The 25458-nt window shown below is 42.5% G+C and overlaps 2 protein-coding genes across 4 annotated transcripts in view; one reads left to right on the top strand and one right to left on the bottom strand.

The window, feature by feature from the left end:
• Positions 1–19135, bottom strand: part of GABRB3 (gamma-aminobutyric acid type A receptor subunit beta3) — a 203686-nt gene extending 184551 nt beyond the window's left edge. The window contains exons 1-5 of the mRNA XM_065677622.1: positions 18923–19135; positions 17304–17413; positions 16330–16387; positions 13130–13279; positions 12137–12362 (exon numbers count right to left, since the gene is read on the bottom strand). Coding sequence (XP_065533694.1) covers positions 12137–12237 — 101 coding nt within the window. The 5' untranslated portion in view covers positions 12238–12362; positions 13130–13279; positions 16330–16387; positions 17304–17413; positions 18923–19135. The remainder of the gene's footprint in view (positions 1–12136; positions 12363–13129; positions 13280–16329; positions 16388–17303; positions 17414–18922) is intronic.
• The window catches only part of GABRA5 (gamma-aminobutyric acid type A receptor subunit alpha5), a 55455-nt gene extending 35230 nt beyond the window's left edge, over positions 1–20225 (top strand). For 2 of the 3 annotated variants that reach the window (XM_065677626.1, XM_065677627.1), the window contains exons 7-10: positions 10597–10740; positions 16356–16508; positions 17912–18123; positions 18890–20225. In XM_065677626.1, coding sequence (XP_065533698.1) covers positions 10597–10740; positions 16356–16508; positions 17912–18123; positions 18890–19180 — 800 coding nt within the window. In that variant the 3' untranslated portion in view covers positions 19181–20225. The remainder of the gene's footprint in view (positions 1–10596; positions 10741–16355; positions 16509–17911; positions 18124–18889) is intronic. The other variant, XM_065677628.1, reaches the window with a different exon arrangement.
• The last annotated feature ends 5233 nt before the right edge of the window (positions 20226–25458 follow it).

The raw sequence follows: 25458 nt of genomic DNA, 5'->3' as shown, positions 1-25458 counted from the left end.
TTATTTTTCTGCAGAGTAAATATATTCAGCTGAGCTGATCACTCTCACCCTCATTCAGTCAGGGGAAAGAGGTAGATATTTTTAGGCTCAGGTTAATCTCCTCCTAAAGCAGATGACTAAAATAGATCAGCTGATGCCTGTAGATAAGAGAGATGTTTTACTTGTGCATAGGGAAGACGAGACTGTGAGCACTTCTGGGCATGGATCTCTGTGACTGGAATGGGACAGTTCCCAAAGAGGGGACATCATAGAATCATATCACCGAATCATAGAATGGTTTGGGTTGGAAGGGACCTTAAAGCTTATCTAGTTCCAGTCCCCCTACCATGGGCAGGGACACCTTCCACTAGACCGGATTGCTCAAAGCGCCGTTCAACCTGGCCTTAAACACTGCCATGGATGGGGCAGCCACAGTGTCTCTGGGCAACGTGTACCTGAGTGCTGTGGCAGACACAAGGTGAAATGGCAGTGCCTCTGGTAAGCAGCAGATCAGCTCAGAGAGGCTCCTTGTATTCATCATGGAGGTTGGGCAGTTTGAATCAACAGCCTTAGGAGATTTTCTCCTCTTCTCTTAAATATGGGTCTGCATTGTGTCCCATGGCAGGAGTCTATAATCCAGCTTCTGAGTTTTAAATTACTGCACCTCTGGTTTAGGGAATAAGTTCCATCAATTGCAATCTCTGAGCAGTATTAAAGTGTTTGAATAATAATATTTCAGCCTGCTATCTCTGCATACCTATTGATTATACATTCACACAGTGTTTTTAATGTAGGAGTACTTCTGAGATTTGTAAATGTCTTCATTAAGGGACTGGTTTCAGAAACAAAGGTATATATTTAATTCTGCAAGTAGTCCAGATCACTCTTGGCTGGTTTGAGATTGTACTGATTTATAAGCGAGGATGCTTTGAATGGTAAGCTCAGCAGATAGGCGAACTGTGATGGGTTAGTTCCTGGTGCCACTCAAGTGGGTGGGAAGAATGTCTGTTGGTTGCATTGAGGTCATGTTTTCATTCATGTTAGATGTGGCCAAAAATACCACATTTGTGAAGGCATCCTTCAGTCATGGTGAGATCAAACAGAGTATTTTTTTAAATTCACTCCGCATTTCTCCAAAGAAACTCCAGTGATGCTCCCGGAGAGCCGACTGCATTAGCTTTGCTGATACTAAGAGGCAGCTTACAAAATGAGTGGATCATTGCAATCAAGATTGCTTAGAGAATAAGGTACTATGCAAAGTGAGTAATGGTGTCAGTCACACTTTGGAGGATACTTTTGTTTGCCTTGCAAAAAAGTAAATTAAATCTCTAGCATCTTCCTCATGACCATGCTGTTTTTTCTAATGAAGCAGTTAATATAGCTACTGAATATTGTGAGTGCAAATTCCAAGTTCATTAAATGTTAGTACAGCGCTCAGACTGGCTGAGTGATTTCAAATTGCCATATGCCTGGCCTACAAAGAGCAAGATAGGGTCAGGAAGGTGCTGGGATATTTTGAATTTTTAAAAGTCATCCCAGCACATCTTACTGCCCTGTTGCTTTAGCAGTAGATATTTAAACTATCTGTAACAGATAAAAAGAAATCATCAGCATCTGAGATACCAGATTTTGACCCATTCCTTAAGAAAAGCAGATGTGTAGCCACCATTAGATGTGGTGTTAAATCAATTCTCATGTTAGTTCTAGATTGAGACAGCTACCACTAAATCTGAAAATAAAGCAAGAAGTTATGTTATAAATACAGACTGCAGTGACAGGAAGAAATGGGAAAAGGTGAAAGAAGGAAGATGTCATCTGCTCCCTAACATCAGCTTTCAGATACAAGCAGGAACTTGGGAAGATGACCTGTTGCTGCCTGGTACCTTGCAGCACCTGGGTGTGTAACAGCTCTGCAGCAGACCCTGTTTAATCAGCCCTTTCAGTCAGCTTATGGCAGGCATTCCACAGTGATGGGTGGCACATTTTAGTTGTCTATACCTGCACGTCTGTTACTGTTTGAGGTGCTCCAGGCTGCTTCATGGGAAAACGTTTGCTGGTTTTTTTACTCCTATTCTGAGTGGAGCCTGAGGACCTGCTAGCCAAGGATGCACAGCTCAATTCAGTGTGCCATGCCTGGTTTTTAATTCAGATGCCTATACTGTCAGATTTCACAGCCAGGAGTCAGTATCAGTCACATCCCAGTGCTTGGGGAATAGATACACCACTCTTGATTGCTCCCCTGTGGCCACGTGGGTGACCAGGATGGGGCAGGCAACAGCTGATATTGTCACTGGTGATGCTGCCTGTGTAGTGGCAAATTTGCAAACCCCTGTAAGAGGCAGCAGTCAAATTGCTGTGCTGTCTCCACAGTCATCCTTGAGAGACATTCTGGTTAAATCTACACAGCTGCTAGCTCAGGGCTCTTCTTAAATAGTGCAATAGCATCCTGTGAAGGTACTGTGTCTGACTGAGTTATCAGGACAACTGTTCATTAGTATTTGTGTTACATTAATCATTGGTATGACTGTGATTTAGTGTACCAGTTTGCAAATAGTCAATTTATTGTATTAAAGCAGGCAGCAGCCTTGCCTATGCTAATCATGAATCATACCTCCAAAATCACAAAGTTGCTTTCAGGCAAAATTGTAAGGTTTTGAGGTTTTTTGTCTTTGCTTTATGTTTTTGAGCTCTAAGTCAGGTCACGTTTAGAGTTTTACCCCATGAGCTGGAGCTTCTAAAATTAAGCAGGACCTTCCACCTGTATCTTGCTTTGAAAAGCTGAAGAAAATGGCTTTTACAAAACTATGTGTCTCAAAGTAAATTTCACAGGTGATTTTGGTTCTGTATGTCTCACCACCTCATGGGTACAGTCTGTGCTTCCATTTCATTTCCAAGCCATGGACATTTCTATCAAATTCCTATTCCCACCTTTTCCTGAGTTTACTTATGAATTACATTATGAAACAAAGTAATTTTTATCTATCTTAAGGATGTTGGGCTTTTTTTGTTGTTGTTGTTACTTTATTTTCTTTTGGTTTGTTTTTGTCTGTAATGATCAGTATATTATATTAGTGTTGCTTAGTAATGAAGTCTCTTGAGACCTGTCTGGCACATTTTTCAGAACATCCTATTCTATTCCCTGCTGAATGTGATGAAAAGATCGAATAAAATTGTGTATGAGGAAAACATCTAAAATACTGCCTATGTTACCAAATTATATTTAAATTTAGGAAAGAGAAAAGTGATTGTTTTAGTAAGACTGAACTTCCTACTGCCCATTTCATAGCCAGTGGTGTCCTATTATCTTCTGTCATCAGTTTTCATACAAGAATCGTTCCAAGTCTATGAATAATTTCCTCCTTGGATGTCCTCCATTGTCCCATCTAGATGATACTGTGCCATTCAAAAAAAAAGGTTTAATTCTGACCATTTAATTTCTACTCGCCCCTGGAGCACTGTCCCATTCTGAGGTGCCCAGTGCAAGAAAAATCTGGAATTTGTGGAGCGAGTGCAATGCAGGGCCACACAGATCATTTAAAAAGCATCTCTCCTATGAGGAGATACTGAGATAGCTGGGACTGTTTAGCCCGGAGAAGAGAAGGTTCAGGAGGACCTGATCTGCCTGTATAAATAACTGGTGGGAGGGAATGAAGAAGTGGGAGCCAGGCTTTGCCCAGTGATGCCCACGACAGAAGGAGCGGTGGGCACAAATTAAAAGACATTCAATTCCGTCTGAACACAAGCAAGCATGTTTTAACTGTGAGGGTGACTGAGCACTGGAACACGTTGGCTGGAGAGGTTGAGAAGTCTCGATCTGTGGAGATATTCAGAACCTGTCTGGACATGGTTTTGGAAAATCTGCTTTCAATGTCCCTGCTTGAGGAGGTGAGGAGGTGAGCTTGAGGAGGACTGGATGATCTCCAGAGGTGCTTCCAGCCCCAACCATTCTGTGATTCTGTGTGATATGAATTTGTAATCCTGTGTTTACATTTTATGCATTGTGTGTGCAGTTTGTATACATTACACTTCTTGTCTGTGGCACAGATTTAAAATCATGTATGCTGTTTATCCATATGCTAAAAGCTCATGCCATTTTAAATGATCAGTGTTAATTCGGATGATTTCAGGTCCCTAGAGTAGGTTCCATAACCCTCAAATTCTCCCAGCAGAATTTGTCACGCTATGGCAAAGTCTTCATTTTAGGCTCTTAATCATTGAATATGTGAATACATTTCTCTTAGTATTTAAATTCGTATTTTATTTTAATAACTTACTGGTAGAAAAAAAAGATACTTCCCCATAGACACAGTCCATGCATATTTATGCATCATATCTTGTCATTTTTATATTTAAATTACATTTCTACTAGATTTCCACTAGTTCTTCCTATAGAATGATCTCATTTGTACATTGTTTCATTCTTATCAACTCAATTTAATGGGAAATTTAAATTACAGAGCTCAAATCTGGCCTGAGTTGCATAGGCACAATTGTTGACAGATGTTTTGTAATGGGTTAACAAGTATTCGTGCATGAACTAGCCTGCAAAAAAGCCATCCTGACTCGTAGAATTCAAGCTAGTACATGATGTCTTCATAGCAGTGCCTTTTACTGCCTACAGAAGTCTGGCTCTCAATACTGAGTTGTCTAACAGCCTCTAAGTAAGTCAAATACATTAATGGATAGGTAAGATAGAATTACAGATATTTGTATATGTATTCTGATTGTAATTAGAGCTTCTAAAAAAGCCAACAATTAACACACACCTTTCACGATCAACAGGGTTTGATGGGGATTAGCAATACTCCCAAGATTGGGCAGTGTGATGATGCTGTGGCATGTACTAAATATCATGATGATAAAGGCTAAGAATGTAACTACACAATTGTAATGAATAGAGTAGAAAACAAGCTAGAAGTTATCTTTCTTCCATATTTATCATTAATTCAACCTCTGACTAGCATAATAAAGAAAGAAAAGTTCCAGCCATGGTTTGTGGTTATTAAACAGGTTGTTCAATTGTGGAACACTACCCAAGCGTGCAGGGTGGACAACCATACACACAGATCCTTCACTTATTCACAAGTTGCCTTCACTTAATTATGCAGGCACGGCCTTTATGGCTTCTGTGAGGTCTGTCAAAGGGTTTAGGGATTGGTTTGGAGAGGGGTTCTTTTTTCCTGAATTATTTTATGCCCTATCATGCAGACATGAAAACTTACTGGCAGACCAGTGGTGATTTTTATTAATGGGTTATAGCTTAAAAAAATCAGTCCTAGAAATACATTTGGGTCCCGTGGACCCTTAAGTTTAGACTCAGCTGTCCACATTTACGTTTATTTGACTTAATGAGCCAAACCTTTGACTTTATTCCAATATGGAGGAGAAAGAAAGGTGAGAAGGAAGAGTGCCTGTCTAGCCACAGGTGCTGCCACTGCCCCATGGTGGTGTCAGTGGCAGGAGATGGCTCCCTACTTGTGAGCTACTTTCTGAACATACAGGAGGATGCTGTACTGCTCCCACTTCTGTTCACGGTTGAAACCAGGGAAAACAAGGCACCCCTCAGTGCCAGGGGGAATGGCAGGTGTCCTCCAGGTCTTAACCAGCTGGTTCTCTCCTTTGTCAGACTTTACATTAAGACAATGTATTTCCTCCCTTTGGCTGTGGTTGCTCCCCTGCCCTCTGTTCACTAGCTTAAGAAAGACCATGTCATGCTTTCCTTGCCAGTCGTATAAGAACAGGAAGAGGGTTGGAGAAGAGGAAGGGAGATCTTTACTGGTTTTATATTGTGTGTTGGGTGTTAGAATGTAGAAAAACAGATCTGCTCATCAGTAAATAGATATGAGAAGAAATGACTTATTTCATCACTCCGGTAGGTGATAAGCCTGAAGCCATTTATCAAATGTTCACTAGAAAAAAACGTCTGTTGTCATTTTCTCACTTTTAATAACATTATACTTCTCTGTAATTTTAGCTGTTCATCTCAACTGCTACCTTTTTTACTTTTTTCCTTTTTTTGAAACAGTGACCTTAGAAGAAAAAGAATAATTTAACAGGGCTTCCCCCTTTCTTTGTCAAGCCTGCAAAATCACTGTAGAGAACACCAAGTTAATTATTTGGATTCATAAAACCAGAAGAAGACCTCTTGCTTACACTAAAATGAACACCAAGCAGTCTCACTTGGATTTTCAGTAACTTGAATTTGGGTTTCCTTTTACAGCAACACTGGCAGCATTCACCCAGCTTGCAAACCCAAAGCTGCCACAATACTTTACTATCACCCCACAGGAGATACCTTGTCCCCATCCTTTGTGCCGTGTACAGAAGACAAGGACCGTATTCCCTTACCAGCAATAAAACTTTGTCATAACTCTAGAAAGCGTGAGATGAAGTTCTTAAGCCCTTCAGCAAGCATGGCTGATAGGCAACCTACTAGAAGCTTTGCTTAAGTAGAACAGGGGTTTTACACAATTTGGTATGACAGTGAATAATGCCATCTCTCCACTAGCACCTGCTCTATCCCAAAAGCAAAATAACATTATTCTAGACTACTCCCACACTTTCAGCTTTCAATAATACTGTGCCTAATTATACTGCATGAGTTAGCAGCAGTAGAGCTGGAGCTTTTGGTAGTCAAGTTTGGGATAATTGGAGTTTGGGGCTTCTGGGAAGATGTAGCAGAAGGTTTGCAGTAGAAAGACAGCTGGCTGCTGCAAGTACACAGGTGTGTCTACCTGGAGTTTTATGTAGATGACCAGAAAAGAAATGGCCAGTGGTTCAGCTGCCACCCTAAGGTGCATGGGGTAGCTTTTCTCTGTCAGAGCTGTAAGCTCCTCTCAAGGGTACATACAGACTGAGGGGGTGGCTGTGTCTTTTTACATTCACATTCAAGTTGTGACATTTTCTCCATTCTTCTCTTTCTCCCGAGCAAGCTTAGACACTCAGAGCCTGGCCTATAGTGAGAAAAGGAGGCACCAAGCAAAGATCTCATATTATAGCTTTTTTCACACAGACCACTTTTTCGTATGTTTGTGTGGAAGATAGATGAGGATCACATCATATATGTGATCTATCAGAATAGAATGTCCCAAGACTGGGATCACATCATATATGTGATCTGTCAGAATAGAATGTCTCAAGACTGGGGTAAATTAATCCTATTCCTAATGCGACAGGTGACTTCTGGGGAGATAAGTCAGTGCAGGTTGCATTGGTTTAGGCTGACAGGAACACGTCTGTTACCCTCTTGAGCTTAAGGCCCTGGCTATAACCGTCCTGCTCCTGCACAAGAACCTCTTTTAGTGGTGCTATTTTCCCTTTTCCCATAGATACTCTACTCCTGGCCAAGCAGGGGCACAGCTCTCCATCTTGTAGCCTCATCCCTGGGAGAGGACCTGCAGGCTGGAGTCCTCCTCCCAAGGACGGACTGGCCTCAAGCTCTGTTCTTGCCTGCCTGAGTGCTCTCTCTTCTCACCAGTTGGCCTAGGATGGGCAGCATCCCTTCCCTGCTGTGGTTTTGAAAGAAAGCTTGTGCATACCTTGTTAAGATCTGGGTGGAGTTTTGGCACCTTCTGGCCTCTGTCTGAATCACAGATATTCTTTTTTACAGGAGGAGGTGCTGGGCTTCTCCAGAGTTGGAGCCTCTGATCTTGTACTGGAATGTGTGTTTAAATGCCCAGTAAAGGCTGCAATTCAAAGCAGAGGCACTGATTTATACTAGGACCCCTAAGGCTAGCTATGCCCCTAAGCAGAACAGAGAACCAAAGCATCTGAATACTTGTTAAGCCTTACAGGCCTGTGTTCCTGTGTGGTGACAATTTCAGTGGAATTTGGTTACAGTGCTCTCACTGGGAAGCATCTAATTGGGCTGAATTATTGTGTGTTGTTGGCAGAAAGCAGGACAAACCCAGTTATCCCAGTGCCTAGGATCCTTGCAGTAACAGGAAACTGCTGCGTCAGGATACATCTGGATCATCCCAGCAAAAAGCCCAGTGTTTGGGGGGGGGGGGGGTGTGGTTGCTTAAGAGGTAACATAGATGAAAATCAAATTCTCTGACAATCCCAAATCTGCCAACACAAGTCCGAAGTTCACTGGGGATATCAGCACATGAACAACATATACCAGATAAGCATTTGAAAAAGAAGCACCTTTTTTAAATGGACCCATCTCCTCCTACTTGTTTTCTCCAGATCTGGCTTTTTAATTATTTACAACATGTTGTGAACTTGTAACCATCTCTGAGATGATAAAGTATCTCAGCTCTACAGGGCAGGTGAAATTCCATCACTTTTTTTTAATGCAAATATTTTGAAATGGGAAAGACATTCCTTCTTAGCCTTTTAAAGCAGATCATGAGATGTAATTACAGTAATTTTACTGTACAGCCACAAATACAAGCACATGGAAAGCTTGTATTTGGGCAGACCTGCATGGCTGCTTAGCTAACAAGGGATGGAGGATTTGTAGATCCTTATCTACGAAACCCTGGATCAGTTCCAGCCCTGAATACAGGAGCAAAAACTGTCAAGACATATGACAAAAAAGGTAGTAGTCCATAATATTTTCCTCAGAAGGTTATCCACTGTTTAATTACACAGAGTTAGGAAACTGTGTCCTGTTCTTCATCTGAATCAGCCTGAAACCATCTTTCAGTGACTGAATTTTTCTTTTTCTTTTGTCGTCGGTAGTACAATAAATTCACCCTGATTTTAGATTTCTGTATGCGAGTATCTATACTCAGCACTTGAGTCACTTCTCAGCTTTTTGTCAGTGAGCTAAATAAATTGAGCTCCTAATCCTTAAAATTATGACTTGTTTTCTAGTCCCTGGAGATGCTTGTGACCCTCTTTTGAACTCTCTCCCCTTCTCTGTTCTGATTATTTCCATATCTTTTCTCAGGTGTGAACAACAATGTACAAATAGCCATAATCAGTCAGACCAAAGATATATGTAGCCTATTGTCCTGCCTTTGGCAGCACTTCCCACAGATGCCACTGGAAGATTAACTGCACTGAAAATAAGGTGCTGTTTTCTTCACTGCTACCTGCTCCAGTATCCAACTGATCTGCAGCTCACTGTGCTATGCACGTAAGCTCTTAACCTGAGTTGGGATTACTTCTTCCCATTTTTTGCTTGACACTCCTGGTTGTATGGATCCAAGGACTGCCTTGGCATATTTCTTGCCATTGCAGGACCTCAGAAGTTCATGTTGACCTGTGAAATTTTGTAAGTAAGTCCTCCATGGAGCTGCAGCTTTCCAAGACAGCTTACTAGCTTTAGCAAACAAAACTCCCAGTCCCATGGAGCCAGTACACAATCTCTGAAGCTAACCTCTTGTGCTTGACTCTCAAGTCCTTCTCTGAAAAGCTAGTGTGTTGCCTCCTGCAAAGACTGCATTGAACTAGGATGTGACTTTCCAGAAGGAAACATTCTGCACCCCCAGTTTACAAGTTAAAGAGTTCAGAAGGTGAAATACTAGCTTTTGACTTCAGACCGCTTCCACCTCTACCTGGTTTTCATCTCCTATTTGGAGAGTAAGTCTTGCCAGCTTTTCAGAGATTGTAGTACAATGGATTCCAGCCCACTGCAACCTGCCTGCAGTAATGTTACCTGAAAGCCTTAAATGATCAAGGTGTTCTAGAAGTATGAGAACTACTTAAATATATTTAAACGTATAGTCAGCTCCTGGATTTTTTGAGACTAACTGCAGAGAAGCTTAAAAAAATACAGCATTGACTGCCTTTCTAAAAGAAAACTGATATTCTCATATAATAGCATAATTACTCTAGGTGTCAGGGCATTAAAAATAGCAGCAACTTTGCAGAGAAAGGAAGGAGTTGGCAGTACTGCCACCGCCTTTATTTCCTACGACTTTCATATGAATGTGAGAGAAATCTTACCGCATTCGCATCTCCAGGTCTGCAGGTGTTTCCACACCACCACCCATTTGCTCTGGCACATGCAACCCCTCCACTCCTGCTCTCCTTCATGCATTCTCACCCCTGAATCCTGTCTCTGCTCCTCATGGGCACAGGCAGACACATTCCAGCTTCTTTTATATACTACCATTGCTATATACATTGCTATATACAACCGCAAGAACTACCCCCTCATGCACAAGCACATATGCCAAAGTCAGTGCACACACACCAGACCCCACACTTGCATATGGTGACACTTAGTATTTTATCCTGGACATGCACCAAGACACAGAGGGTCCCTGTTGTCCAGGCAGTTAAGATGCCGAAGTCCTTTTTAGCAGGGAGGTTCAGTAAATGCCTTTTGAAGCTTGCTGGGGTTTAGGAGCTGCCAGCTAGGTGAGTACTAATCTGAGATGCTCTTTCCCAAATCGAGTGGTTGTGATGGATCGTATTTATACCTCCACTGTTCCAGCCTTTGACAAACCATCCCACACATCTCTTACATTTGAAGGCTTCAACCTAATATTTTTTGAGCTGGGCATATGGGACCATGATTATATCATCTTTATTTACTTTTCTCCATTCACTCTCACTCCTCCATTCTTCTCTCTCCCCACCATTTATCATTTAAGGATCCACTAAAATATTACACAGTGGTTTTTACTCATCACCGTTTTTTTCTCCCTTTGTCAACAGATGCTTACCCTAATTCTGAGGTGATCTATGTGTGGACTAATAGCACCACAACGTCTGTGGTGGTGGCCGAAGATGGCTCACGACTTAACCAGTACCACCTGATGGGACAAACTGTAGGAACTGAAAATATCAGTACCAGTACAGGTAGGGAGAATATATCCACCCCATGGTTGCTGATAGCTGGAGTGGGAGCTTAGATCACAGGCTCCAGTTATTTTGTAAGGCGACTAGGGAAGCATCTGTGTGACATGGGGTGTGCAGGAGATCCTGAGCACGTTCCTGGAGCTGTATGCAGAGAGGGTTGTGTGCTGGCTCTTAGGTACATCACAAAGATGTCACTGAAGATGTATCCAAGGTCCTGCTATTTAACAGGCTGCAGAAGCTGCACACAGCTTCTGGTGCCCGCTTTTGCTGAGGCTGCCAATGCTATTGCTGGCTTATTTCCCTGTGGGAACAACCACCCCAGGAGGCAAACACCACCCACACATTTGATCCGTTTCAGTCATCGCTTTAAAATGATTTGTTTGATGAAGCCACATGGGGAGGGAGCAGAGGGTGGCTGAGGGCTGTGGCATGGCTCTGCAGCGTGTCTGGAGGACCACGTGGCTGGAGAGGAGGTGCAAGCCCCGAGGATTCCCATTTCCTCCCAGGCTGCAAGCGGAGGCGCCAGATGTGGCAGCATTAGGGAGGCAAAGAAGATTTAATCCCAGGCCGTGCACCCACGTGAGCCAGCCCCCCCCCCACACCCCCCCCCTGGCTTCTTAAGGCTCCCACGCAAGGGCAGCCCTGGGCATGCATTGGTGGGGGGACTCCCGGAGGGGTTGAGTCCAGGCCAAGCATCACATGGGCTCAGCAGGACTGGGGCTTAACCAGGTTATACAATGCACTCGTCTTCAGAGCATTAGTGGCATCCAGCGGGGTGGGGAACAAAATAGCCTGCCATCAAGGGAAGGGGGCTTTCCACCGCTGCTGGTTGTGTGGGGCTTGGGGTGGGTAAAGGGGACAGACTGCAGCCACATGACTGGGAGCAATTCCTGCTGGCAGAGCATGATGGAGTCTTTTGGTGATGTACTGTGTCCCTGGTGAAAAATTACAGGCTCTGAGCCAAATGCAGGATTGTAAAGGACAAGGTATAGCTTGAGTTAGGGACCTACTACTATCCACAGGAAACTTAGGAGATGTGGACACAGGTACACATACACTTCCACACAAAATTAGGTGGACCTAAACATGAAGCTTCCTGCTCAAACTATCCAAACACAGAAAATAAAGAGGGTACAACTGAGCTTGCTGATGGGTCTCCAAACAGGACACAAAGTGAGGGAAGGCTTGCCTCAGGCAACACAGGGGAGCCACTGAACACAACCACTATCCCCATCCTATAGAGCTTCACCCTCTCCCTTGCCCATTTCAGGAGACACAAAGCTGTTGCCAAAGCAGAGATAGCTAAAATCAAGAGAATCATATAGACAGGCACTGCTGCAGGAAAAGCACGAGTATCCAATCTCTCATTAAAAAGCAAAGACACTTTTTTCCTTACCAGTTTACCATCATAGCCGCATTGTTTTCTGCAATGAATGGTAGCTCCCCTCTTGCCTTCATTGTTGCCAAGAAAATGATCCAGAGGATGTACTGGGGCATCTCCTAAAAGCTCTCTCTACTCCTCAGAGCAAGAAAACCATCCAGCCCAGGCAGTGAGTGCTCCAGTGTGCCAGCTCCAGGCCACCTCCAGTTTGCAGCTCTGTCTGTGAAAGATCCTTGTATTCCTAAGCCCAAGGAAAGAGGGTAGTCTTCAGACAAATCCCAAAGTTTCTGCCCTGTAATGACTTCCCTCCTATATCTTAAGATTTAGGCTAATAAATGCTTGGTTTCCAATATCAAGATTTTATATTAATGTCCCAGGTTACATCTGTGCTGGCTGGATTCTGATTGCAGGGTGGATCACAAAGAGCAGGACACAGATTGTAACCAGGGATTAGCAAAATACAAAAATCCGATTTTGCACAGGGAAAGCATCAGTCAGCCATGGATTTTCTGGACTTCATCAGGCTTGTAGGAGGCCAGTAATCAGGGTTACTTATGAAGGCATTTCTTCCTTCTATTGAATTGTTGAATGCAAAAAAGGAAAAAAAAAAAAAAGCTATTGCACAATCCAAGTGCTTGGATCTTTTGTGGGGTTTTGGCGCACAAGTCAAACTATGCAGCCTGTGCAGTTGCATAGGCAAAATGTTTGTGTATATCATAGGACATTTATGCTCACCTTTGTGGCAGACTTTTTTTAATGGAAATGCTGGACCTGCCTCAAACCCTTGAGATTCTGCTGGGTTTGTAGGCGAGCTGCTAAGATTGGCTGTCTTCTCAGAAAAAATACCCTGGCTCTCCCAATTCATCAGCCAGTCTTGAAACTGAGAATATATTAACCATGCCACAGAAAACAGCTCTGACATGTGCCACTTCTTTGGGGTTGTGGTTTTTTTGGTGCTAACATACCCAAATGTCATTCCCCCAAAAGAGAAGATATTTGACTACTCACACTGCTTCCAACATCTGTTATGTCCCGGTGGTACAAGTGCTGAAAAGAGTCGGATACGGGATTTGGGTCCAAGTGGATCTTGCTGCCTTCTGCAAATGGTTGCCCAGTTCTCTTCCCAACATCCAGAATCTCTCATTGCTAACTTAGGATCTGCAGTGCCACAAAACAAAACAAAAACCCACTCTTATCTTCTGCCAGCTGGAGCCTGAGCTCTAAAATATCCAAAGCCTAAATAATAAAAGAAGCATTCAACCCTTCATTTTACACCAAATAATTCTGAATTCTCCTTGAGATGAATCTTCTCCTGCATCACTCTGTAAAGGACACAGGTATTTTTCATGGGCCAAAATATTCTGGATGTCAACCTGATCAGGGATGCGGTGACACAGACCTAATGTCAGGTTCCCGCAGACCTAATGTCAGGTTTCCACCAGAATAGCTTTTGATACACTTGAGCCCAGGTATATCCAGTAAACAAAAAAGCCTGGGGGCTGGTCCAGCCCTATTAAAATACTCTATTGAATCCCAGTGTAATGGTGATAGAAGAATGCATGTAAGATCCTGGAGAACTTGATGGAGAACCCAGCACTCCATCATCTAGACACCAAAAAAAAAACCCACAACTGTAGCAGCTATTAAAGCATAAACACCGCCTTAAGACCAGCAGCAGCACAGTAGCATAGCTCTGTGAAGAAATGCAGCCATTCCAGATCTACGGCTTTTCATCAGTGCCAAATTTGTTATTAAAATTGTTTCGTGCAGTGATGAGTGGACCCCATGAGGAACAGGATTCTCTTTTACGTGCTACGTAAACCTATAACAAAAATTAGCTCTTGCTGAAGAAAGCATACGGTCTAAGAATAAGCAGTGGCCTTGTAGAAGTAAAAGGGAGCTTTGCTACTCCAGCAGAGCCAGTGTCTTGTTCTGTATAAACAAAAGGCCAAGTCAGGCAGCTTTTATCATTACTTTAAGCAGTGGTCCCAGGGCATTAAAAACCAAGCTGCGGGGTTTTCTTAAGCCCTAAGTCTGCTGGAGGAAGTATTCCTGGTGTAGGCATTTTTGAAAGGGCAGCTTGGGAAGCTGGAGAAGATACAGGCTGGAAGAAGAGCAAAATCAAGACGATAGCATCATTTCACTGGTGTCAAGAGGTTTGATAGGTTAAAGAAAATGGTAAGTTAATCATCTGTGGAGTGCCATCAAAATGCAGGCATTCATTTTCTACATTTTAAAAAGAAAAAAAAAAGGTCCTGTTGCTCTGCTGAAGCTGTGTAGATTTTTTTTAATTCCAGCTCCAAAAGCATAGTGTCAAAATCAGTAATGCACATTGTCACTCCTTAGTGAGCAAGCAAACTGTGACTCAAACATATCCCAGTGCAGCAGCAACTCAAAAACAGATTACAGGCACAAAGACCCTGCTGCTGGTGACATATTTTACGGGTAATCCACAAAATAAATGCTTCTAAAAAGCAAGCAGGGTTCCTCCTGAGACTATAATGTGTTCAGCATCCCTGGTTCAATATTACACTAAATGGAAGGGAATTAGATGTCACTTCATAGGGATTTTCTCCCCAGTTTCACAGCATTCTGTGTCCATCTCCACATCCCTCTTCAGGGAACCATTTCATGAGAAAATCAGACTCCAGAAGACAGTTACAAAGATTGAGGCAGGCTGTCGGGTAAGACATTTCTGTCATATTCAGTCTTTCTGTCTAAAATCCTGAGCGTGAAGGTCTGTAAACTTCATCCAGAATAACAGAGCTCCCCTAGCATAACATATCAGTGCAGCTATACCTGCAAAAGTCCTTTCACTGTAGACCTCTTCTCTGCTAATTAGCCATATTGTCACTTAGAAATAATCTGCCAAATGTAACTGCTTAGCAAAGCTGGCTGCAGCTCAACTCAAGCTATTCACTCAAGGCAGAATCAGTCTGTTATATATTTTCCTTTTGTGGCCGGTCTGTAGAGACTAACAGTCAAGTCTTGCAACAGAGATTGTAGCTGTATTTGTTTTGTTCTTGGAGGACAATATATATTTCAGAACAGGAATTACTCTGATTCATCAGTACCCAGATGAATGATGCATGCTTTAACAGATCTGGAGATCTGTTAGAGCTTGAAGTGGCTGGTTGTTTTTTCCTCTTACTTTTTGGTTTAATTTTTCCTGTATTGTAGCCTGTTTTTAGCTGGCAAGATTTTGGCTTTGGGGAGCAGTTGCCATCAATGAATAGCCTTCAGTAAGAACTATGTTTTTCCAGGAACAGTCTAAAAGAACCAGTTAAGTTTTGATTTTTTCTGAAACATTAGAGAAGGTGACAGCTGGTCTGTCGGTTTTGGAGTGCATGTTTTTAGGCTTTTATTGAGATTCAGAGGACCTGACAAAAGACAGATAAAGGCAATGCTGTGAATTTGGCATATAAAAAAGCCATGCAATTTAGCACTTCTGTGGCAGCTTTCGGTGAATTCTCTATGCAGGCAGTACAATATTCATTGCACAAGTGAACAAGACATGCCACAATGGCTATCCAGAAACAGATGTATCTTTCCAAGGGTTAAGGTGTACCAAATTCTAGGAAAACTGCATGCACTAGAGGGGTATTATTTTTATTCTTTCTGGAGGAGCAGCCTGATGGGTTTGGGTACTCCGATCAGTAAGACAGGCCAGGATCCATGTGCAAAGCTGCAATATTCTCAGCACTGACACTGAGACAGACACGTGGTCCCTGAAGTGCAGCGCAGAAGGAGTGTCTGGGCCCATTCTCCTTTTTGAAAACTGATGGCTGGCAGTAACACTTGCCCTAATGAGGTTAAGTCATGCTGCTAAATTAGGTTTCTGAGAGTAGATGGCTTTAATCGTTACTCTGCTAAGACTGTTTGTAGGACTGAGTCAAAACCAGGCAGGACTGACGGAGTGCCAGCACCCCAGATTTTTTATGCCTGGGAACATCAAGACATCCCAGGTATATAAAAGAACTTCAGCTTTTCAGTGCAGTAGGAGTAGTCAGTCATTGTCTTCTGCTTGTAGGGACTGTATATGAAGACCAGCAGGATCTAGCAGCATTTCTGTCTCAAGTCCTGGTTTTCCATAGCACAGAAACCAAAACATTTTTCATGCAATTAAGAATGGCTGGATGGCATCCTCAAATGGGGGTGGGGTGGGGGTGGCCTGCTGAAATCCCTAAATTGATAATCCATTATCTTACCCACATGCATGTTTTTCTCCTTCTAGGCGAATATACTATTATGACAGCCCATTTTCACCTGAAAAGAAAGATTGGTTATTTTGTTATCCAGACGTACCTTCCTTGCATTATGACTGTGATCTTATCACAAGTGTCATTTTGGTTAAACAGAGAATCTGTCCCTGCTAGGACTGTCTTTGGTGAGTATCCCACTTTCTCCCAGCACAGGAGAAGTATTTGTCTGGCTTGTGGAAGTGACTTGCTGTAATAAAACCACAGTGCATTAATGCTTATTTCTGCTTGAAGTGTTCCCTTGTTCTCTTCCAGTTTAAACTCAAAATACATTTAAATAAACTGCCTTTGCTTTTTTTGGTAAAGTTATGACAGATACTCATCAAGAATCAATATATGAAGGTTAAGGACAGAAGGCAGAAGAATGAGATTGGTGTGATTTGGGGGCAGGGAAAGGAGGGTTCCACTTGGGGAAAACACAGGATGGTTTAGAACAAAAAAACGTACTTATTATCATATTTAGTGTATACGCTAGCTAAGCATTTGAAACAGATTTCACTTCAAGACATTTTGTTTATCTCTGTTTTAAGATGTTTATCTGTGAAAACCATGTAGAGGTTAATTAGTGATAATTATCTCTATTACCATCAAACAAATTATTAGGATTTTGCATTTCCAAACATATATTTACTGCAGAAGTTGTCATGAAAGAAATCTTTCAGGCTCTCTTAAATTACTTGATTTATCACTAAAAGATTGCAGAAAATAAACAGTCTTCAGTGAAGGCTGATGAAATACCAAATTTTCACTAGATGGAAAATGAGGGGAGTGGGAACAGTTTATTATGTAAAACTTCAATCAGCTGTTCTTAAACAAGTAATTCTTCTGTGCAAAACTGCTGAAATCAGTTGGCAGCTTTGATCAAAAAATCAGTTCAGCAAGCTGAATGGGGAGAATACAGGTACCAGCATCTCTTTACTGACCTGTGGTATCCATTCCAGGTTCACAAAGGTGTAACTTCAGAGTTTAATTTCGTCATATTGGGAGAATCCTTCCACAGATTAAAGTAGTGGCAGCTCTGTCATTTACTGGCCTATGGGAAAGAAGGAGATACAGACAAGAAAATCAGTAACAGCCAACAATTTCATACATATAATCTCCATGTAAGAAAATAGAATCAGTAATCCCACTTTATTCTGACACTTACTGCTAAATGGGTTACTCACTGATTTTATAATGTACCACTGATTGAGGGACTCTCTATACATACCATGCATCAGTGCACAGGGATAGAAGACCAGTAAGGTTTTCTGTTGTGTAACAGCTGGGTTTGTCTTAAGCTACAAATGCTTATTTAAATACACTACAACTACAGATAACCTGAATACCACAGAAGTAAACACCAGAGGGTGGAGGCTTTCACATTTTCTTGGAGAGTATCTGACTCTTTTGGACCATAATATGCAAACACTGACTGACTTCATGTGGCCTTCTTAGGTATCCTGCTGAACTGGGGCCTGCTCATAGCTCAGTAGGGATCTCGCAAGGGCTACCGAACTGATCTCTTTCTTTTTTCTTTTATTCTTTACAGGAGTAACAACAGTCCTCACCATGACCACCTTAAGTATCAGTGCCCGTAACTCTTTGCCAAAAGTGGCCTACGCTACTGCAATGGACTGGTTTATAGCTGTCTGCTATGCCTTTGTATTTTCTGCATTGATTGAATTTGCAACAGTCAACTATTTCACCAAGAGGAGTTGGGCATGGGATGGCAAAAAAGCCCTGGAAGCTGCTAAAATCAAGGTGCTTACCTTACATTTTTCAAATACCTAGAATAAAAAGCAGGTACTCAGCATAGTTCAAATAACTGAATTGATCATTTTCAGCTTCTTCATATAAAAGGTATTTAATTACCCTTCAAACCTGATCCATTCTATGATTCTATGAAACATATCTCTGCAGAGCACTCTCTGTGCACTCTCCCAAATAAATGACAAAGCTCACATTGAGCCCCATGAGTCAGGGTCCCACCACAGAATCCCCAGTGAAAAAGACAAAAGAGCAGTTCTGTGAAAACACAAACTTTCAAGTTCTACACTGAAATTAAAATTTTGGAATAGGACTGATTCTTAGCAAATGATCTAGAGAGAGCAAGTACCTGCAGGCATCCCAAAAGAGCAATACAAAGAGGGCAAGCTGGCAGTGGCACTGAGCCCTTCACCACACTCCCTGCTGCAGCCAGGAGGGTGAGGTTCACATCTTGGCAGCTGCCTGTGGGGCAGCTACCTCTGCAGGTGCAGGACCACATCACCCTGACAAAAGAAGTTGCTGGAGCACACACCAGGTGGGATCTGGATCCGGACGGTCACCATCAGCTTTCTGTGGTGTCAGGGAAAGTTTAACCTGAGTAAGGCTATAAAATCAAGGCAGAAACAGCTGTTCAGTAGTTGGAATAGCCAAGAGATCTGTTAGCATGATTGATTATGGTACTAAGATTTTTGGGTTAGTATCTTGAGAGTGTTTCCACTTTTTGTTCCTGCAGTCTAACATTTTGTTCTTTACACTGCAGAAAAGGTTGGGAAGTAAATCAACCAATACTTACACCACTGGGAAGCTGACCCCTGCACCAAACATGCCAAAGGACTCAGCCCCATCTGTCATCTCAAACACTGTATCTGCTTCAGTGAAGTCAACAGAAGAAAAACCTGCTGAAAGCAAAAAGACTTACAACAGCATCAGTAAGATTGACAAAATGTCACGGATAATTTTTCCAGTGCTGTTTGGAACTTTTAACTTGGTTTACTGGGCCACATATTTGAATAGGGAGCCTGTTATTAAAGGTGCCAATTCTCCAAAATAAACTGAAGGACTCTAAAGCCACATGTGAGCCATACTTACAAAGCAGATGCTACCAAGGAAAATTTGAGATCCAGACAACTTTCTACATTTGGGCAATATACTTCAGGAAGTTTTTTGCATGTTTAATAATATGTACAAATAATATTGCCTTGATTGTTTCTACATGTAACCTCAGATGTTTCGGAGATGGTTATATTACTTACAGCAACAGATCTTTATAAAAGATCAGAAGACATTGAACATGGCTTCTTTGCTGCTGAGTATCTTGCATTGATAGTTTACAAATAAATAAGTTATATTTTTTAACTGTTCAAGTGTACTACATATCGTGGTTTTTATACTTCAGATGTACAGTCATACAAATATAGGCTTAACCTATATTTTACAGAAGAGCTCCACTATTGTCATCTGATAAGTTACTGAGTAACGCCAGTTGTAAATGTGCCAAATTATTAAATGTAGGGCTACGTCTGAGCACCTTTACTGGTGATAGGTAGTGCATTACTCCACAGATAAAACTGCTCAGCCCAATTTTCATTGGAAGTTAACACACTGCAGTAAATCCTGATGGGGCTATGCTGATTTTCACTGCTTGATCCTCCAGCTTGCAGCGAAGTAACATGGGGAGCAGGATGCTACTTGTGTAAATAAAGGTGGTGGAATCTTGCCTTTAAAAGAAAATATGAAGTTTGTTTGGATTTTGCATTCCAAGGAGTTTTCTTGGATGATTCTCGGTATTTATTCCAAAAATTAGAGATATATTGCATGAAATTAACATAGATTAGGAACTTACTTGTGCAAATAAAACTTCTAACAAAAGCAGTAGACATTTTTATTAGGGTGAAGTAAATTATCTTTGGACATTTTCCCAAGAAGAAGATTGTGTCATATTAGCAGAGATAAACAGTAAAGAATAACAGTAATTCTACAATAATTATTACTTGTTTCCCACAGTGAAAACCAATCAGCCAACACTAAGAAGTGTGATCGAAAAGATGTGCTTCATGACAGCAAGGTGTTTCAGTGACAATATTGACAGAAAGATCTTTGTACTGTCCATCTGAAACTTTTCTATAAAACGCCTTGCTGCTGCCAATGTGTTTTGCTTTCACAATGAATGAGAAAATGCAGTCTGAGTTTTCAGCTCTTTCCTCCTTGGCATCCTTTCCTTGTTCCAGAAGCTTTTGTAATTTAATCTTAATGTTTAAATAAAAAATGCATTCAATATTTGATTGCAAAATGTCTTTTTTATACTGGTTATCTTTTTACAGAGACAAAAAAATTATGACAAGAGCAAGGGAAATAATTGGAAAGCACACATGCACACACCCGGTCGCATCTGTGAGAGTGATGTGTCCTCAGTGTTGCCCAGAAAGGTATATACTGAGTGATGACACTGAGTTGAGATGTGTCAGAATTAGGTGCTATCTAGCTTTGGAGCATCAGCCCCGTGTTCTGTCTGGAGTGGAGAGGAGAGTTCATGCTTCACTTTGAGGTGAGAATGTGGTCTAAGACTGGGGAGCTGTCTGGGCTTCTTGTGTGTCTTCTCTTCATTTCCTTCATTCTTAAACATTGCCGAGAAAAAAAATCTCACACATCCACTCATTTTTGCTGCTTTTTGTTTGATGCTTTGGGATTAGAAATTTTCAAGGAGGGAATGAGCAAACAGCTGCGTGGTTCTGAGTTACTGTCTGGGCTTAAACCACAACGGTTCTTTGTGGCACCCGACGTGGTGCCACTCAGAAGGTAAACCCCATAGGCTGAGATAAGGATAATAATTGAAATTAAGTAAAATATAGTAATAATAGACATAATAACAACAATAAAGATACTGATACTAATAATAGAGAACAACAAAAAAAGGAGAAATGAAAACACAAGTGATGCACAGTAGAATTGCTCATCACCTGCTGATCAATGCCCATCCTGCCCCCGAGCAGCAAAATGGGAGCTGTCAGGGATAGCAAACATAACAATCCTTCTTAGCTGGGATTTGCACACCTGGAGAACTTTACTCCTAAGCACTTCACATGGGTGCACATGCCTCCTGTGGCAAGGCAAAGTAACCACACAGTGGCGTGGTAGGGTCTTGTTAATCACTGAGTGAGACTGCCTGCTGCCCTAACCAAGGAAGGGAAGCACAATAAGTTGTTTTTCCTCAGACTTCCACAAAAGGCCTCCAATGTGAAGTTTTTTCACTACATGAAGGAGAAACTGAGACATCTTTACAGGATCTTCTCCACAGCCACTCTGTCTGCCCCAGAGGGCTTCCTGTTCTTTGCTTTATTTGTTTACACCCAAGTCTGACTCTTACCCTGAATGGCTCAGCATCATTTTCTCGTCTCCATTGCAGCACTCAGTGCTAGGACTTCTAAATCTGACCTATTTTACTTAAGAGGAAAGTCTCCTTGTCTTCACTGAATATGGAACTACCTGCAAACAGCAGAGTTGCGTAGTCACAGGATCAAGCCCTTTGCTTTATTTTAGCAAACAATTTATCAATTTACCTGGTGTGTAGAGCACCTGATAATTTCCTGCCTAAGACATGTGGCACCACAGACATTCTATACATAGATCACTTCCAGTTATATTGGCTGTCCCTTTCTCTGTTAGAAGGCAAAGACAGAAAATAACGATTAGAGTTCATTCTGTTATCATGGATTTGCTAAACCAGGATGAAGTTTCCTGCAGAAATGTTTCTCAGAGAAACCCACACACTCCTAATCCTTGCTGAGAACTGAAATGATAGAAGAAACCACCTCACACTGTGTGCTCCCGCCTGAACCATAGGTGCTGTCCCATAGTTTGGGAGATGCTTCAGTAAGCCGACTGATTCCTGGCTGGAGTACTTAAATGATACTGCCTTGCACTATGCAACACCTAACAGTTTAAATCTCTTTTCAGTCAGTGGAACTGTTTGTGTGGGAGACCATTACTCACTGATGGCATCTGAACTGTGGGAGATGGGAGCATTTCCCAGATCCTGGCTCAAAGTAAACACCTTTGCCTTCTCCTGCTCCATGCTGGGGCAGTATCTGGATGTGCATTAGCCTTTTCTGCTTTTCCTTGGAAGGAGCTTGGGCCTTCAGGAGTGGTGTGAGCTGTGTCACTGTCCCCAGTATGGGTTAGCTGGGATGCTGTGGAGCACCTTGGGCCTGCAGGAGTAGTTTGAGCTATGTCACTGTCCCCAGTACAGTGAGCTGGGACCCTGTGGAGCGCATCTACTTCACAGCTTAGTGATGGCCAAAGAAAATAACAAATAGGAATTGCCCGTCATTGTTTTTTCCTCCAAATTCTCGTGAAAAAAAGAGTTGAAAAGTGAATTACAATGATTCAGCTCTGGAGAGTAAACCTGTGCTGTTCTACTGCCAAATTTCCTCACTTGCACCCATTAAGAAAGAAAGAACAAGTCAAATACAATGGAAAAGGGGTTTTATTTCTGGTATTTGAGCTGTGCTCCAAGGATGAAATTAGGCAACGATATATTTTTTAAAGCTCACCCCTCTTCTGTTATCTGTGTTCTGCTTTTTCCTAAATGCAATATACCCTCTGTGGAATAACTAAACATATTTATTCAAAACTGAGAAAGAAATGATTTTATGAAATAATGTTGTCTCTCAAAAATTCTTGCTCAACCTCTAAGTTAAACTTTCAAAAAAACTGAATGAAGCTGCCTTGCTACTCAGTTTATGAAGACAAGATGAATGTAGCACTTTCACAACTATTTGTTTTTTAAATGTGGAAATAATGTTATTTGTAATAAGGATATATTTTCCCTGACACCCTTGCTCCTCAGTTTGGAGTTGACACTGAAACGTTCAGAGGAGCCTAAACTATTCTAAAGGAGTATTTGATCAAATTGCTTGAAATATTACTTTTAACTTGGTTTTATATCACTACAAACAAATATGGCCATCACACACTGACAGTCTCAAATGACATCCTCACCTTACCAATTTTGCATCTTCTGTTTTGTTAAGGACATTTGTTCAACTTTGAGAAAGAAAGAATGGAAGTTACATTTTATGAAGCCCAAAGGACTTCTGAAGGATCTTTCTAGGTTTACCACTACTATAGACTCAAGTATAAGTGCCCCATTCTGTACTGCGTTATTTGCCTTCTCATTGATATCCTCAAAAGCAATTATCACTTCTCGCAGTCTTATCTTAGAAGCTGCTGCTTAAATTCATCTTGGCTATAAAAAAAAAGTAAGTGAAAAGGAAGTTAAGAATGTTGGTTGAAGGTGCAGCTCATTCCAGTTAGGTGAATTTGGAGAGGTTTTGAGAAATATTGATATATTGCAATGCACCAAACTGACAACAATACGTTGCATTTGTAGGTGGGAATATTTTATGTACTACACATAGGACAAAAACCACTGCATAATTTGTCACATGTATAGCAAACGCTGAAACTGGCCACCCACAGCAGTCTTGCACTCAGTGGATTCTTTTGTTGCAGACTGGTGTTACTGACGTCCTCAGAACAATTCCTTGGTGGACATATTCCCAGAGGTCCAGCCCTGCCTGCCCTTAATCCCTCTGCTTCTGCCAGCAAGTGTATGGGAAGCTGTTTAAGAGCTGCAGCACAGTAGCATCAGGAGGGGTTCTCCATATCCCGCCTGTGAGCCAAAGAGAGCAGCCAGCCCTGTGATGAAGGACAGAGCTGAGGGCATACAGGAAAGTGTCTGGACCTCTGAGGTTTCACTTCCTACCTCAAGGCAGGTTTAATTATTTGTACAAAGCACAATGCCTCCAGCATGAGTGACAGAGACCTTCAGCCAGAGTGAACTGGCTCCAGTCTCTAAGAAATCACAAATAAGCCTCCAGCTGGAGGAATCCAATACCTGCAGGAGACAGGTTTCAGCCCCCTCCCTGTTTGTCTGAGCAGTCCAGTTCCCTCATGTGTTGCTTGTGGTGTAGCTGGAAGCCTTAGCCACTGGGATGCCAGGAAAGCCAGCAGTGGGGGCTCTCCTTCAACATTTAATTGCAGAAAAGTTCAGGTGCCCAATTTCTGGAACCTATTCAGTGCTACAAAGGAGGCATCAGTTCTAGGAAGTGAGACCCTTGACCTATGAGCCCCATCCCCTCCCTCTGCATTTCCCCCCTTATTTATGCTAACTAGCTTCCTGCACTGCTGCTTTGAGAGGTTCATCCTTCCCCCCAGCCCCGCACAAAAAATACCACAAAAGTATCCTTTTGCTGTCGCTCCGGTTGAAAAGATATTTGCCCTCTGTAAAAATGCCATGAAGGGTCAGTTAAAATGTGGCTTCATTTTTATTGCGTAGATAATGTAAGTACTTTACTATCATTACAGGGTATTATAAAATGTTCTTTTGTGAAAACCTGTGCTGGATAATCGTAGCATAGAATCACAGAATGGTTTGGGTTCAAAGGGACCTTAAAGATCATCTAGCTCCAATCCCCCTGCCATGGGCAGGGACACCTTCCGCTAGACCACGTTGCCCAAAGCCCCATCCAACCTGGCCTTGAACACTGCCCGGGATGGGGCAGCCACAGCTTCTCTGGGCAACCTGTGCCAGGGCCTCACCACCCTCATAATGAAAATATTTTTTCCTGATATCTAATCATGATCCTGGCCTGAATACACAATTTCAAAAGGCTTAGCAAAGGCAGAGTGACTTGAAAGTAAGAGAAAAGCAAGTGATAATGAAAACTAGAAATGACCACAGGACGAGCTATAATAAAAAGTGGTGATAAAGTATTCCTTTGGCCCTAACAAATAACCCACGCAAGACAACAGAAAGAAAGTATTAAACCTCACTTATTCTTTTCCCTTACAGCCCAAGGAGAGGGAGGCAACAATTAATGAACCATAAAGCTCAACTCGAGCCTTGGGGCTTGCTGTCAGCCTGCAAGAAAACAGTGGAGCCGTCAATCTAACACCGTGAGGGTTTTCCAGGGTGGGTGACTTAATGACCACGTACAGCACCGGTAACTGCACACGGCCACCGGACAGGGCTGTCACCGAGGGCTCCGCGGCTGGCTGCAGGCAGGCCGGGGGGCAGCCGGCGCCCGTCTCGCCGCGCCGCGCTTCCCGCAGCCGCCGCCAGAGGATCCCGTCGCCGCCGCAGGAGGTAGCGGAGGCTGGCGGGATCGGAGGGCGGGGAAAGGGGTGGGGAGGTGCTGCTGCCGCTGGGGGAAATCCGTGACGGACCGGAGGAAGGGGACTAGGGGTCCTCAAAGCTCTGCAAAGGGCTGCCGAGGGCCGGGCTCCAGGGCCAGAGGGGTAGCACTGTACCGGGCTAGCCATCCTCTC

Source organism: Lathamus discolor, chromosome 4, assembly GCF_037157495.1.
Source record: "Lathamus discolor isolate bLatDis1 chromosome 4, bLatDis1.hap1, whole genome shotgun sequence".
Taxonomy (NCBI): domain Eukaryota; kingdom Metazoa; phylum Chordata; class Aves; order Psittaciformes; family Psittacidae; genus Lathamus; species Lathamus discolor.
Note: the sequence above shows the minus strand (reverse complement) of the source record. Positions and strands in the feature narration are given on the sequence as shown.